At 35.8% G+C, this 17,128-nt stretch overlaps 1 protein-coding gene across 1 annotated transcript in view; it reads right to left on the bottom strand.

Moving 5' to 3' along the window:
- The window catches only part of ADAMTS19 (ADAM metallopeptidase with thrombospondin type 1 motif 19), a 133,783-nt gene that overhangs the window by 40,730 nt on the left and 75,925 nt on the right, over positions 1-17,128 (bottom strand). Inside the window, exons 9-13 of the mRNA XM_027714447.2 lie at positions 11,088-11,228; positions 9,693-9,843; positions 3,691-3,792; positions 2,592-2,722; positions 902-1,071 (exon numbers count right to left, since the gene is read on the bottom strand). Of these exons, the coding sequence (XP_027570248.1) occupies positions 902-1,071; positions 2,592-2,722; positions 3,691-3,792; positions 9,693-9,843; positions 11,088-11,228 (695 nt within the window). The remainder of the gene's footprint in view (positions 1-901; positions 1,072-2,591; positions 2,723-3,690; positions 3,793-9,692; positions 9,844-11,087; positions 11,229-17,128) is intronic.

Here is a 17,128-nt window from a genome sequence, read left to right on the forward strand (position 1 = left end):
ACTCCTGTGACATTCCAGGGTTGTCTTTATTAAGAGTTGCTATGATTTTGTTAATTTATCAAATTAACTGTTTTAATAACTGATGTATTTTTGTGGTGGTTTTGTTTTGTTTTGTTTTGTTTTTAATTTAAATAAATTTAAACACAAAATTTTAAACAGAAAATTCAGTGAAATGGGAACTATTGTTCACATTTAGAGGAATTTATCCTCTAGTCACTGATGTTTTACGCCAACATTATCTTTGCAGATACTGTAAATTTGACTTCACTATACTTCCACTTGAGCATTCTCATAATAATATGATATGTAAAGAAGTTTTTTGCATGGAAGCATGCATACAATATGCCAGGACTTTGCATTCAGTAGCTGTTAGGATTTAGATAAATCTTATCTAAGTTTGCAGTATATATTAGATATGGATTTCTGCCAAAATCAAACACTGGTATGTGAAATACTCACAATGTCAAGCTAAAAGTGCTCTCTCCTTCCTCAGAAACAGAAGCTCACAATATCTGCATTGTCTTTTTGATTTTGTAGATAAAAATATAACTGATATATGCATACTTAATGATGTAACATTAGTCTAGAAATCTGTATTTCTCAGTCACTTCATACGACATTTCTTATTAAATAAAACAAAACTGACACTGAACTTTCATTCAAACATAGTCTTTACTTATTAAGAAGGCCAAATTAAACAGGAATAAATGACGAAACGTTCCAGGGCATATGAAAATACCACTAGATCTTGCCTATTGAATTCAAATTATTCGCCAAAAATATGGGGCCTGGTTTTGTTTGTTTGCTTTAGTTTTTACCATACCTTTCCTAATCAACAACATTGACAAGCTACAAGCTATTTAGGCAGATGATAAGAACCTGGGAGGTGGTCTTTACTTACCATCATCAATGACAGCTTGCCACTGGTGCACGTGCTTCTGATACGAAGATCTGACACTGAAAGCTTGGCACTGCCAGTCCCTGAAGGCAGGCACACCAGCAGGACAAGAGGGATTTTCACATACCCTATACTGCATTGTGGGCCCGTGACACTCTCCTTCAAGGCCTGAACTAGAAAAGATGGCATAAACATAACCCTTTACTGTTGGTAATGTTTTGTTCGACTTACAGCACAGTTTACTTACGCTGGACACAAATTCCATTTAAACAGCGGGTTTTTTGTTGGTACACAACATCAAAAAAACCACCCATGGAAGAAAAACAAAGTTGGAGAACAAAACACGTTTCCCTTCTCTTTGTACTGGTCACATTACATGTAAAGTGTGGTTGGTGCTAAACCATAATTTACACTTGGCCACAAAGAAGCACTAGGACTAGAGAACCTCAACTGCAGTGTTGATATAGTTGAGATGATTTTTCTCTACCTGGACTCGGTCAAACATGCTACAGAAAGGAAGTAACACCTGCAGATTTTCTACCTCTCCTTTTTTTAAAAGTGGGGTGTTACAATGTTCAGAAAAATGTTTTGTTTCTTTCTAGTCACTGCATCTGTGCTTGCAGTTCCTAATGAAAAAAATGCAAAAGAAGAGTGAAATGCGTAAACTGGAGCTAATTATTTGGAACCTTGCCCGTAAAAATGAATTAATGAGAGTGAAACTGAAACATCTTTAAATTCAAGAAATAGCTTTTAGGTATACAGCTGAAAGTGGTGTTTACATGGCGTGAAATATGAAAGCATTCTGCATATCTAAGTTGTCAGTTAAACTACTGTGCTTTTGCACAGCCATATCCAACTTCTCCTCAAAATTCTTTATGAAAATTTATCTTTTTTAATCCCCATCTTTCCTATCATCACATTTTCTCCCCGATCTGCTATATTGTCTTCCATCTTCCTTTATTTCTCTCCTTTGCTCTTTTATTTTCCTAAACCATCGACTTGACTCTATTCCACTCCAGTTTAATCTTCTCTATAATTGTCTTCATTACTTAGCTTTATACTGTTCCCACTCCTATGCCTATTTATTCTCTTTCACTTGGTGATCCACTGAAAGAGACATGGTACTGAGTAATTAAAAGGAAAGCATCTTTTAGCTGATCACTGAGATACAGTGAAACAAACCTCAGTCAAGCCAAAAGTAAAAATCCTTTTATCCCCAATGGCAGAAGGTTTGCATTTTCACAAGGTATGGCATCTAAATACTGTTTACAGATAGTCTATCTAAATGTCTGTGAAACTGGTAGAAAAATCTCTGTAATAGTTGCAATTCCTTGGCTCTCCATATGAGACAGAAGTCAGCTGTCTCCAGTAAAAAAACTGAAAGAGTAGAATTACACACTGATGCTCTGCAAATCAGAAAGTATGAATTTTAAGTTTCTGTTACTTCTTCAGGTGAAGTTTAAAAAGAGAATTTATTCTCCTACTGGTATTATCTAAGCTTTTGACAAAAGCAGAAAAGATGAAAAGAGCGTTGCCAAGCAACAAAAAAAAAAAAAAACCCTGAAATACCTTATTCTCCTAAGTGATTCTCAGTGTTCATGAAAGATGAACTGCTTAATGGGTTTCCTCACTCAAGCAAACTTTGCTCAGAAATTCTGGTGAACAGCAAGGGAAACCTGAACTTGTTTTTTACCCAGGGCATTTGCGCTGTCGACTGCTGATTCCAGTGTTGCAGGTACGGCTGCAGGTGCTCCAGGCGCTCCACTCCCCCTCCGTGCGCTCCGCAAAAGAGGTCCGGTTGATGCACTCTCCAGCCTTACACCACTAGGTGAAAATTCAGCTCTTAGGTAAATAAATCAAGGCATATGAAAAACAATTCACTGGTCCACAGCACGTGGGAAGCAAAACATAAACATTTGGTTCAATACAGAGTTTTGTTCGTATATTTTTTTTCATATATTCTGAAAATATATTTTCAGATATATTTTTGTTGCCTGTTGTTCCCCAAACATTTTTTTTTTTCTGTCCTAGTAAATGCAAAAGCCAGGGACCTTCCTCTGGTTCAGCGGCCAAGGAGCAGGTGCAATTCCTGTCCACAGCCTCGAACACAAGTTAATTCCCAATAAAGGATTCCTCCTAGAAATGGTCCCCAGACCTTGCTGTCCTATTTGTTTCAGACTGGGCATTGCCTAGGAAAGCATTTTTGGGCCCGGGGATCAACCAGCTGAACTGTGCAGATCACAGCACAGTGTCCAGGGCTGTCCTCAGGACTTGTTTCTTTCAGCATTACCGTTCCCATCAGGGACTGCATTATCTCTGATTATTCAGTGACAATTTCAATTGAAAGATATAAAATCTTTCCCTATAAAACTTATCCTGAAAGTTTTTCATACAAATCTGGATAAATTTCTTCAATGAGACTATTTCTAAACCTCAGATCATAGCTGAACTCTGTATCTTTGAAAGCTTATGTTGCTATTTACAGTTAGAAGTGCAATAATGGCATTCCATTCATAGATAGGATACAAAATGAGAAAGAATTTGAAATAAAACAGTGTAAACATTAAAACATCTGCAGTTTTGGCTTTTTTAGGAAAATGTTCTTTTTCATATCTATATTATATAATATATAACACATAATACATTCCACTATATATAGATTATTTTAATGATAATTGATATTTAATGATAATAAGCAGGAAATGAAAACAAGTGCAAAGACTGATTCAGCCTGTTTCCTTAACTGTTATATGTTCAGTATAATTGATACTGCTTTTACACCAGAAGCATACCTTTCCAGTGTCACAGTCTGTTCCATCCATTGGTGGATCCAGTTTAGTTTTGCATTCCTTCTCACTCTCCACCTTACACCACAACCCAGTGCAAATGACATGCTGAAAACCAAACACAGAAGTAAGCACAAATTCTACCTTATGCATGCAGCCCACTAGTGTTGTCACAAAGTTACCAGTTCGATGGTACTGAAGTCTGTTTAAAGACAGGTTAAACATGTACAAAAAACAAAGTGGAAAGAATCTGCTTGGACTCCTACTAATCATGCTTCTCTAGGTCTTCCAGATCCCCGGTGTTCATGACAATCCAATGACTGTCTTATGCTCTTCCAATGATTCCTAATTCCTCTAGAATTCATCTATTCCTCTGGAAAAAAAAAAAAATCTCGAGAGGCATCCAAGTTTCTATCCACAGAAGAGACACAAAGTAACCTGACAAAGGAGGACGAAATATTTTTGCTGCAAAGAGGAGAAGGGAGATGACAGGGGGGCTATTCTGTAGTGAATTTTAGAGTGGGAAAGATAAGCTCCTTATTCTGTCCCTCTGAAGCACAAGAACATGGTTTTCAGTCATGACTTCATTCTCCTTTCTGTCTGTTCCCCCTCTTAAGAATTAAACCACGTGGAAGTGAACTGAGGACACGTGGGGCTCAGTTGTGTGTCCTGAATATTATTGTCTATGCACAGTGATTCCCCCTCAACACGTGCATCGCCCAGAGAGGGGCAAGGAGGATCAGGAGAGAGGAATGGGAGGCAGAGAGGATAAAAGATAAAGAGCAGCTGGAGTTTTTTTTTAAACAGGGTTGCCAAAAGATATGCTTTTTCTGGAGGAAATGATTTGCTATATTGGTACACCCAGTAAGAGTCTCTGTGCCTTTCATACCACGCATGAATAATTTGTGATAAATCTTATGCTACCTTGAAAAAAAGACTTATGGCACAGGAAATGTCATTCAACAAAAGATTTTGTCTCAACCAAGGAACAGGACAGTTCCAGTGGGAACCTTGCACATAAAAATGACTGTAACATCAGTGATCAAAAAGAGTCAAAGATTGTAGAGGTCTGAAACGTTGCACAAAAACAAGAGACAAGGATGGTACCAGTCAGACTCACTCCTGATTCATCTTGTAACAGTTTTGTGCTGAAGTTGAACTAAAAAGACAACAGTTAGCTCATGCATGTCCTAAAAACCCAGCTACAGAAGTCCTATCTTGCTCGTGAACAATTTTAATAAGCATTTTCAAATATCAAACTGCAATTTCTGTTAGTTTTCATTGTTTTTCAAACAATGTAGATGAACACAATAGTAGATGAGACAGAATATCAATGTTCATGACAACTGCTTCCATACCAACTATGAAATGAGAGACATACTGTTGGAACTACTCAATAAAAATACATGCTAGTTTAATATTCCTAAATAATATATTTTTTCTTATCTTCAAATCTTCATTTATCGATTACTACAATGGAGGAAAAGCTATCCAAATTTCTCCAAGTTTTGAAAAAGTAGTCAAATTTTCCTTCATGTCATCACATTTTTAAGTACGTGATCCCTTTTTTTTTTTTTTCTAAACACTATGATCTTATGCTTAATTTCCCTTGCCTATGATTGCAGAATGGCTTATGACAAACCCACAGTTCCTTACAAAGTCAGAAACAATTCTTCTCTATATCGAGAGGCATTAAGTCAGCTTTATGAGGATTTGGGTACCTGAACACACAGGTGTACTCGAGCTCTGCAAACTAAATGAAGTAAATCAAATCAAGACACTTTACTTACCAATGTGCATTTTATTGCTTCTACAAATACTTGTATACCACCTCCCTATGAACAAGCCTCACTTCCCCAGATAGAAACTCCTTTGAGCCTTAAGCCACTCCGTAATCGGAGCACTAATTTCTAAACCAGAAATTTACTCCTCTGGGGAAAAAGTTTCATTCAATCAAATCAGGATAGCTAAGCTTATATTCACAAAGGTTTACTAGTTGAACAGCCATTGCAGCTTTTTAGACTAGCCAAAGGAAGTTACAGTTAGTGGAGATTAAAAATTTATGATATTGGATTATTCACAATCTGTAAATTATTTCTCTGTGTGTACACTTGAGAACAAAATACTTCCAAGTACACGAAAAGCATTTTTTTTTCTGAAAGAATGTGTTAATCATGAGTTTTTTACAGCAAAACCTTGTAAAATACAACATGAAAGTCACACTGTACTAGAGAAATAGCTGAGGTCACTACAGCTTTTGGGTTTTGTTTTCTTTGGGGTTTTTTTGAAAGAAAATAGTGAGGCAGGTCTGTGAGGGTCAGCAGGGTGCATTTCCAATTATATAAGCATATGGAAATAAGATCCAGTTGAGAGGAAAGGCCAGAGACAAAAAGGGTATTTTAGAACAGTATTTGTGCAAAGTCAAGACTGTTTAAAATGTGGTGGTAGAGATGAGGTCAGATATTTCACCAGGGCTGTAATATTTCCATGCCTTTTTGTTATTTTCATTGTGATCATTCCCTGAAATGCCTTAAAAATCACCAGGAAATATAACCAGTCTCCTACTTCTTTGCAAAGATCACAGCTGTGTTATGACAAGAATTGTTTTAGTGGAACTGACTAGATAGCATTCGCATCCTGGACTTTAATCTTAAAAGCCAACATTTAATAGTTCAACAATTATATTAAATTGTCAAGTTCTACAATCACATTTAAACATCAAGAACTACTTCTGGGCCATGATCTCACTATCTGTTATGTGAAACAATGTTAGGAACTAATTGATTCTTGTGTGAGACATCATGGGCATAAAAGCAAACTTGGCTCCCTTACAAGATAAGCACGGAGACACAGTATAAATCTTGAACCTGGAGATCCACTCACACTTTTCTCAGGTTCCATAAATTTTGCTTGGAATACGAAAAAAAAAGTCTTTGAAATAAAGATGAAAGGGGAAAAAATAAAGTCTGGATGCCATTCATGAAAGAGGATGGGAAGGGCTCACTTAGGAAAATACAGGAGTAGGACCTCAGTGGTTCCTTCAGTCCTTTGCTTGAGTCATTGCATTATAAAGAGGAATTCTTGATAGCAAGTGAAAATCATTTACACCTGCAGTGTTTCTCAGAGGTTGCCATGTAACACAACTTAATTATCCTTAAGTGCTGCTCAGTAACAGCACTTGTAAAAACTTTATCTCAGCAGAAACGCATATTTGTAGAATTAGAAAGTTGTGTACCATCAATACTCATTTGATTTCTTAGTTCAGTAGGTGTTATATATTAAAAATAGTTGCTTAATGTAGAAGATTGCATGGAACTCTGCTCATCAAGTTATCTTCCAGTCACAAAAAATGTAAGACCATGACATAAGTTCATAATTTATCTTTTACACAGTTATACTGAAGTTCATGAACTGTTCAGCAAGTAGAATGTGTCCAAGAAATCCTGGGCTATAAATTGTTGGATTTACTGATGTTTAAATGAACCTTCGAGGAGTATGTTTCTCTCATTTCCTGGCTTGTGGACAACATGTATAACCATAATAAACTGCCAGTTACTGGCAGAGTAGGAGAGAGTATACAGAGACTAAAGGAAGTAGTCTGGATATCACAAAATATTCAGTGGTCATCTATGTATAATTAAATGATTATTTTAGTAAATTGATACATTAATGAAATACTGTATTAAATTTAGAAAGGTCTTCTAAATGTTCACTTCTCCAGTGGCAGCCACAATAATCTGCACAATTAACATAGAGAACTCTGAATCACCTTCATAATAAGTAAAGTGCAATTATTTGGAAGGGTAAATTCAGCATAGTCATTACTTGCATCTAAAATCCTTGCATTTCTGAAGGAGATGATAAAATTAGCTACTGAGTAACAGCCCTTCACAGTATACAGTATACTAGTATACAGTAAACTTTCGTAAGGGAAGAGATAAATTTAAGACCCAGAGCACAGAGCACAAGGAGGAGATCTGAATATAGTGTCTAAGCTTGCTGTAACTGGCTCTTCAGGGCTACAAACCAAGGATCAATTCTCTTGGATTTTTTTGTTGGGAGGAAGGTGAGAGTGAAAATTTAGCTTCCAGAGAAAAGAAAGCAGATGAAAAACAGCAAGGTGACTTTACAGAGTTTGGTAGGGAAACTTTGGGAAACTCTTCTACGTCAGTGCCCCCTCAATTCTGTCCTTAGTGTCATTTATTCATTTGTACGTCATTTTTAATAGATCCAAAGTTCTTAAAAATTCATTACAACAATTTTTTTCCTTCAGTATTTGATTGTATGGTTTCCAGTTCAGGGTTGCCAGTTTTGCAGAGGATTTTGGAGAAACTGCAGAAGGTTCTTCCCCTTTTTCTCTTTGCAGAAACTGTTATTGGGCTTTCTTTTTCTAACTATTTAGATCGTAAGGTTATCAAGCAACACACTCAGTTTTATGAAGAGAACTAAAACTATTTTGCAATTGGTCAGGAAAAAAGAATAGTGGAAAAGACTACCAGCCTTTTGTATTGTCTTGAATCATTACTATGTTCTTTCTTCACAGCAAACCCACATCATCTTTTTAGTTACACTATTATGTTAATATTAATATTTAATATGAATTTTCATAAACTGGTGATTTTAATATAAATATAAATATTCAATACAAATATAATGATCCAGTTAGTGGGAAAAAGCAGAAGGATTTATTTAGATGAAGATCAGTGATTTAGCTGAAAGGTGTCCTCTTACATACAAAATGCCAGAAGATGGGAACATGGTTGAAGATGACTAGAAATGGACAACTAGCTACCAGCACCAAGAGCCTGTGCAAATAGTTGAACACCACCTGGTTAATATGCACTAAATTTAACTGGTGTTGACTTCTACTTCTCATGTCTGGAGTGAAAATGTTTCCACAAACAATAAGACAGCTAAAATATGGGTCTTTTTTTTTTTTTTCTTCTCAGCTATACCACTCCCAGAATGCGTTAGTCATACATGTATTGCAATGTTTCCTTCAAGAACTTTTAGATAAAAATTAGGCTCAGTGAAAGTCTCCAAAGAAATAGTACTACGTCTAAGCTGAAAAGAGGGAGAGAACTAGAGAACTAAAGAACTAAAGGAGAAAGCAATCATGCTTTCATACTAAATCCTCCTAATCTTTCCAGGCTATCAGACCCCTGATTCTGATGAAATTTTATTTCACAGTTCCTCCTAGTCCCTGTTCTGTCAGCCCATACTCTGTGTTCTTTATACATGTGTAATATCATCTCCCCATCTTGTCTTAGTTATCATCTCAAGGGCATCCAACATGTTTAGTCTGTCCTGTTGATTTAAAGAAGGTTGATTTTTCTGTTAAAACCATTCTTAAACTGCTTCTTCAGTCAGATGTTTAATATTTATTAATAAATATTGATTTCTGTTTCATTATGAAGACCTCTTCAATTTTGCTAATTGGTGTTTTTAAAATTTATATATAGTGATACTACCTCACAAATTGGCATGAAGCAATGTCAGGAAACTCAGTTTTTGGAACTCCTGCTGTCATGGCACTGTGCAGGTGTGCCTGGGCTCACGGGAGGCTGCTGGGAGGCAGGGTACATCCAGCAGTGCAGAAAGGCCAGCTAACACCACTATTCTTCTGAAGGTCAGACATGGAGGTTCAAGGACCCAAAACATAATAAAATGGAACCTATGCACAAAATCTGGTCCCAGTGGAATAAATTGCAAATGTTTCATTTGCTGCAATAAGATGTTTTAGCCCTATGACGTCTTCTACATCTAAAGTACAAAGAAGGTTATCAATGGCACGATGTGATAAAACATGTTTCAGGATATTTGGAGACCCGAAGCAAGCCTTACAAGATAAATCAATGAAAATGTGCATATTAACTTTGGAAAGCGAGTGTAAGCTTCTTACTTCAAAGGTGCTGTGCTCTCTTCCTGTCGGACACATGTACAAAAGTATCTCTCACACAAAAAATTAGCTGGTAGGTGTACTTTCTGCAGTACACGCACAGTCTTACCTGCATTTCTTGGCAAAAGGAAGCAGTTGGTCCAAAAAGAATCTGACACTGTTCATCTGCAGTGTAGGTCATTCCTGGGAGCTTGGAGGGAATAATCACAGAATTGAGGCTCTGAGGATTCGTCTGTACCAGGCAGTTACTGGCCTTTGACCTGGTAATATGCAGAGATTCATATGCTGAGCAACCCTAAAGAATCTGATTGTCACACTGACTTAATCCTGTGTACAACATTAGAAATATGTGGACTTCTAAGAGCTTTTTATTCATCAGCATTGGGCTGTCGTTCACATATAAATTAACGTGGTTTACTTGTTCTAAGTTAATGGTATGTGCTGCTGTTGCACATCTGCAGAAAGACAATATAATTTATCAGCTATTAAAGGCATTTCAGGAAAGCGCTGGTCAACGTTTTGGTTTAAAATTTACTTGATGGATTAAGATTTTGATAGTGATTTAAACAATTAAAGAAAGTAGAAAAATTATAATGCGTAGAAAAAAATCGCATAGCTCAGTTTTCACATCCAGCTGGACTTCAAATTAGTAATTTCAAATTATTTATAAGTATATACAAACACACACACACACACATGTATATATATATATACGCATTTAAAAATACATGTGTTTCCGAGCTGGTAGCCGAAAATTTAACTTTTCTTAAAAATTGAAGAAAAAAATATTTGAAAATTAAGCCTGTTAAAGCACCAAGTCATGATTCTGATTTCTGTCTAGATTCACTGCAAATGTATCACACTGACTTATGTAAGCTACACTGACTATTCTATTATCCTAGAGCAGACCTTCTTAACTGCTGCAAGTAAATTGGCAACAGATATATCTATAAACTTTATAAAGGAACAGAACTCTAGGGAACAGATACAATTTCAGAAACTCAGAGTGAAACTAAATGTTTCATTTTCTAGGTATACTATTCTCTATTAAGTATCTCGTAGTAAATTTGTATTTAAAAATTAACAAAATGTAATCATAGTGCAAGGTTTTATATTGAATGGCACAACATAGATCAGAGAATCTGAAGAGTGTTCATGTTTCATTCACTGTCCAACACTTCAATACACAACATATTAATATACTGTAAACATATTTACATATATAAAATGTGCATATAAGTATATAAAATGTGTATATAAGTATATAAAATTATAATCATGTGCATTAACACACAAAAATATAAAAATAAATATAATTGCTGAAAACTGATTTTAATAAATCTGTCAAATATTAGATTATGATGATTTCAAATATTTTGATGGATTATGCAGTGCCAAATCTCCCACAGAATTAAAAAATATTGAAAACTTATGATTTCAGGATATTTGTTGCAGCTATTTGTAAACAACATACAGTAAGAGTTCTTTTTCTTGAATTATATACCTGAGAAATCTTTCCAGATCTTCCCTGCTGCATTGAGACCATGAAACATCCCCAAGATTCTGCCCTTTAATCCACTCCCCAGACATGATATGGACACCATCTGCACAGGATGGGTGGTCGTTGTCGTGGTTTATCCCCATGCTGAATTTTGAAGTTATTAAAAATAAAACAGAGCACAGTAAAATAACAAGTTATTTTCAGCATGTTTGTAAGCTAAAACTCTTGCAAGAGGCTACAAAAAACTCATATATACTATGTGCAGGAAATATTTTCTGAATTTTTCGATGATATTCTTCACAGAAGTACATGGAACCATGTGTAGAGGACAATTCTTCAGTGAAAGATGAAAGTGAGGCTGCATTTATTTGATGGGAAATATGACATTTCTAATCAGTTCAATACATACACTGGACTCTTTGAATGTGCAGAACTGCACAACTAATGGAAGTTTAATTAACACTACTCTTCTTGTTAACAGGCAACAAAAATACTGAAAATTTACTTCTTGAGGTTAGTAAATATTTTGGTAGTGATTCTACCTTCATTCTATAGGGAACTGGTGGGTTGAAATTTTATAGAATAGTAAAATGATTACTAGTGTAGTGTGTAATGATTTTATCTAAAGAAAAATCACCTAAATACATTTTCAAGGTCTATTGTTAGAAATAACAGTGAAGAGGAAATGAAATTGATTTTGATTTTAAAGACTTAGCATCCATATGCATCCCAGTGAATTCTCACACTAAATGCACTGCAATGAAAAATTCTACTAAATGTCTGCTTGAAGCTGCTATTTTAACTGAAGTGAAGGCTCACTGTCACTCTTATTCACAACTATCAAACAGAGAGGAAGAAGACAGACTTTAATAAAACTATGATTTTTAAAATTAGCTAAGTGGATACATGCTTGACTAGCACTACAAGAAAGAAATTTAATACTCTCAGCTTTTTTTGAATATTTGCAAATGAGTATGAGGTTACTCTCCAGAGCACTGGACTTAAAGTAGTGCTGGAATTTTGCAGCACAGTCTGCCCTGCAAAAAAGCAAAATTTCAGGATTAATAAAGCTCTATACCTTGTATTGATTCTTTCAGCCAAAGAGTAGCCAAATCACTTACAGACTGCAGAGACAGAATAAGTCTGCTCTTTCTGTAGAAAAACTAGATTACATCACGCTTCTCCATATTTCACCACACCACAGTGCCAAATGGCAAAAAAGGCCTGCCTCCCATCATTTAAAAACATCAGCTCACTTTTTTTCTACATTCCATCCCAAAACTCCTTCATGACTAGATCAAATTTTATACAATTTTGCAAGCTATTTTACCTTGTGCTTACTAGTGAAAGTAATTGAAATATCATGTAGGGCTTTGTGTGGCTGATAGGAGTGCTCGTTCTCATACACTGATGTGCACACCCCAGTTTGGAGCACTAGAACAGCTGCTTCTGCATAAACTGGATAATGTTGCTAGCTGTAAACAGTATAACTGAGGTAAACAAACCTGTCTGATTTTCATCTTAGCCTCTGTCTTTTCCTGAACTGCCTGAATGGGAAAGCGCCTCTGCACTTGCCCTATATTCTTCTTGCATGCCTCATGCTGAATTTGAGATGTCTCTGTCTCCAGAGATATCTACATCTACAGGAACTACGGAAGAAGACACAGAAAATCTAATGAGACTTTACTTTGCTGACTGCATTAGAATTAAATTTTGCTTAGAGCTCTTTGAGTTATATACTTCCTCAGTGTAAAAGTACTCATTTATCAGTATCATATACACACTATGATTTGAAATAAAAAAATTTACAACATAAAGGTACATAAAATCTTGATAAAATTTATACAGAATTGATGGCTCCCATCTATACAAAGTGAAATCAACACATTTATATGCTATTTAAATCATTTATTTAAATGAAAAATTTAAAATCCCTTAGTTTCTGGTCACTATTATTTCCCATTCACTCTGAAGAGCAATTCTTGAAGCCAGATTTTGCCACAAAATATTCTGTAAAATCACCCAGAAAAGTGTGTGCTGAGCTGAACCATGATCTTCACTGTTCCAAAAAGCAATTATACTGTTGCTCTCTTCTATAGTGTGGTAATGACTGCACACTTTTATCTGACCTAGTGTCAACTACAAGGCCACATAAAAGTCAATGCGCAGTAGAACCAATTTCTGATTTCTTTGCTCACATCACATTATATGTGTGTGGTAAAAGACGAAGCTGCACAGTCATTGCTACCTTCCTATTCAACAAGAGGAAGCAATGGAAGCAAGTATACCTATATTCTTTATTAACAACCAAGAATACAACAATATTCAATGCTCCCAGTGGTATTATAGTGGTATCATAGTATTATACATGATGCTACACAGCATGTAATTGCAGTTTGTAAATTCACTGCAATTACTATCCTATATTTTCTTCTGTTCTGTAAAATAAATCACAAACATAATGAGCTCTATTACCTTAAAAAATAAAAATAACTTTAAAAATATTATTAATTACAAAATTTTATCTTCCTTACTATTTTCACTGTCTTCTTTTTTGTCATAATTTTGTGTAATACTATGCTAAAATTATCAAAACTTCCTAAATTATGGACTCAGAAATTTCAAAGTTTAAAAGCTTATATGGCATTTAATAGTACAATGATTTTCAAAACAATTTATCTAATCTGAAATTTTCCGTGTCTCAGTGTTACAAGGATTAATTGTGTAAGTGAAAACAGCACCACTTATTTGACTATCACAGACAGGGAGACAAAAGCTGCACTACTCTCTCAGTACTTGTATTGCACCTTTTCAACAAAATATTTTCTCATACTGATATCTTTATAGAGAAAAATATATACCCCCCCAACTTAGTAGGTTTCTATAAGTTATTTTAAAGAATTAATGCAAAAATACGTATTACTGTATGTTGGTTTGTTGTTTTTTTTTTTTAAATCCCAAAAATAGTAAATGCTGTATGATTTTTTATATGTGTTTAAAACATATGAAGGCTTCACAGATCATTGCATAAATGGGATAAGACACATTTCTACCGGTAAAAAAATTATTTAACCTAAAGTGAATTGAAAGGCAATTGACCCAGCCACAGATTTCTTTTGGAAAGAATTTATCTTCAAATGAAAATCTACTGAACAAGGAAATCTCAGTCTTCCTGTTAATAACTAGATGATCAGAAAAAGTAAAAAATAAGTATCTTTACACAATTACTATTTCTCTTTTGTGCATCATTACCTGTTGTGCATAACGTTGGCAGCTCAGGTCACTTTTTCAGTCTGAAAACAACTGTGCAAAAAGTGCAGCATGCATATTGGGATATGGACACTAACATATACTGCTTGCTGCTGTCCAGCTGACTGTGTAACTTTTGCTCAACAGCTACTTTCCCCTCTACCACACCAATACTTCTACCACTGTACTTCATGATGGACCCACACAAACCAGGGTCATGTCCCTTTGGTTTAAGTACACAAATAATTTAAAGCTTTGCTGTGACAGATGTATTTAGCGCCATTAACATGAAAATACATATTGCCCCTCGCTGAAGGTTTTTTACAGATATTATATAATACAGGGGGAAGTATTTGCTTCTGCCAAATACAACACCCATGCCACATTCTGCAAACTTCACTATTTCAAGATAGACAATTCTGTCTATCGCTTATTACTTTAATCTTACACCATATTGACATGTCAAATTTCTTCAAACTGAAGAAAATATGTAATCAGGAAAAAGACTTTTAGCCATCATGTACTCAGTGAAGAGACACCAAAAAAGTAAGATCATTCTGTGACTGGAACCGGAGTAATCAAAACTATTTTTTTTCATGTTTTTGAATCACCACATAAATTTTGAGTAAGCATAAGCAGAAAGTATGTAACAAACTTCATTCTTTTCTGTCATCTGTAATGATGAGTGTATTTTGTTGGACCACTTCCACACCACTGGGAAGTTTTGTATTATACACCCCTCTTCCCAATAAGATCCTAGGCTGATTAAATTGTAAGTATATGACTGTGGAACACAGATGTCCACTTTACATGGATGGAGGGGGATAAGAGACTATCGATTTTTAAGGAAATTACCCACTAAACCATGAAAACTGAACGACAGAATCTAAGGTGATCTCGAGGACTTTATGACTGCTTTTCTTGGGAAAACGCTATTTTTGCCACTACTTTATATTTGCTATCATTGAAGGGGTATCACATGCCCTGTTTCCATCGTTTAACATCTAATACATAATTTGAACTTCATTAGAGTAGTTCAAAAAAAAAAATATAGTATTAAAAAAAAGGGAGCAACTTAATTTAAAAAAAAAAAAAAAGGGAAAATTTTTTAAAGACCAGTCACTGCACTGTGGGTTTTTTAAATGCAATAGTTTAATACAGTTACCTCAGGGATTCTTTTCCTAGTCTATCTAAAAAAAAAGGGCAGTGATGAAAATACTGGCATGATTCTGTTATAAATCTTGTTTGAAATAGAGAATATGAAATGCTGAAATGCAATATAAAGTGAAAGCCTCCTATTACTTTTTATTGAATCAATAAAGCAAGCAGGAAGGAAAAAGGAAGGCTTTGTACCTTCCTTGTGAAGAGTAAATTTAAGAAAAGCAAGTTATTAAGTAAGTACTGTGCTTTATAGATAAATTTCCCTGCGAATTTTCATTTTCTTAACAAACAGGACAGAAAATTTCACAGATACCAAAAAAACACAAAAGTAATATAAAAATCATAGAATCATAGAATGGTTTGCATTGAAAGGGACATTGAAGATCATGAGCTCCAACTCCCTGCCATGGACAGGACACCTTCCACTAGACCAGGTTGCTCAGAGCCCCATCCAGCCTGGTCTTGAAAAACTCCAGAGACGGGAAGTCCACAACCTCTCTGAGCAATCTGTTCTGGTGCCTTGCCACCCTCATAGTAAAGAACTTCTTCCTTACATCTTATCTAAACCTACTCAATTTCAGTTTAAAGCCATTCCCCCATGTCGTATCACTACATACCCCGTAAAAGGGATGCTCTTGTAGGCCCCCTTTAGATACTGCAAGGTGCTACAAGATCTCCCCAGAGCCTTCCCTTCTACATGTTTTATGTAGCTATCCACAAAATCCAGAGAATTATAGCCATTTTTCTGTAAAGCTGTCAACAACACAAACACATACACGGGAAAAAAGACTGCTTATACTTTGTTGCGCATTACAATCATTACAAAGCTCAATTTTGCAAACAGCAGCTGTGCTTTTCAAACTGTTAGGCTCCCCTGTCTACACTTCTGTTGGCTTTATTTTGAACAAAAATCTCAGTGATGACAAAAACTAGTCAAAATATTCAAAGCTCAACATCTCTGACAGTCAGGCTGCTTCTGCATCCAACTACCTGAATATATGGATATTTCTGTCCCAACAGATAGGGACAACATCCATATCTACGGGGTGGGAGGAAATTCATGTGGCCAAAGCTCAACTGGAGTTGAAGCTGGCCAGAAGCTGGGGGGACAATAAAAAGAGTTTTTTCAAATATATTAATGGCAATAGGCAGCAGAGAAATATAATTCATTACAGGATGAGGATAGTCACCTCAAAAACAAAGACAGAGACAAGGTAGAGATGTTTAATGCTTTCTTTGCCTCTGTCTTCAACATGGATGATGGATCAAGGAGGTCTCAGTGCCCTGAGCTGGAGGACCACAACTGTGAGAGTGATCAACTCCCAGTCAACCCTGAAATTGGGCAGGATCTGCTGCTCCAGCTGGATCCCTGCAAATCTGTGGGGCCTCAAAGAGCTGGCTGATGTCATTGCACAACCTCTCTCAATGATTTTTGAGTGGTCTTTGGAACCCAGAAAGGTCCCAGCTGACTGGAAGCTGGTGAACATTGTCACGATTTTCAGGAAGGGCAGGAAGGAGAACCCTGGAAACTACAGGCCTGTCAGTCTCACTTTAGTGCCTGGTAAAGTTATGGAGAAGATTATCATGGGAAGTATTGAAAGACAATGCAGTCATTGGACACAGCCAGTACGGCT

The sequence above is a fragment of the Pipra filicauda genome, unplaced genomic scaffold, assembly GCF_003945595.2.
Source record: "Pipra filicauda isolate LSUMZ 115617 unplaced genomic scaffold, ASM394559v2 scaffold216_size1298047_pilon, whole genome shotgun sequence".
In the NCBI taxonomy this organism is placed as follows: Eukaryota; Metazoa; Chordata; class Aves; order Passeriformes; family Pipridae; genus Pipra; species Pipra filicauda.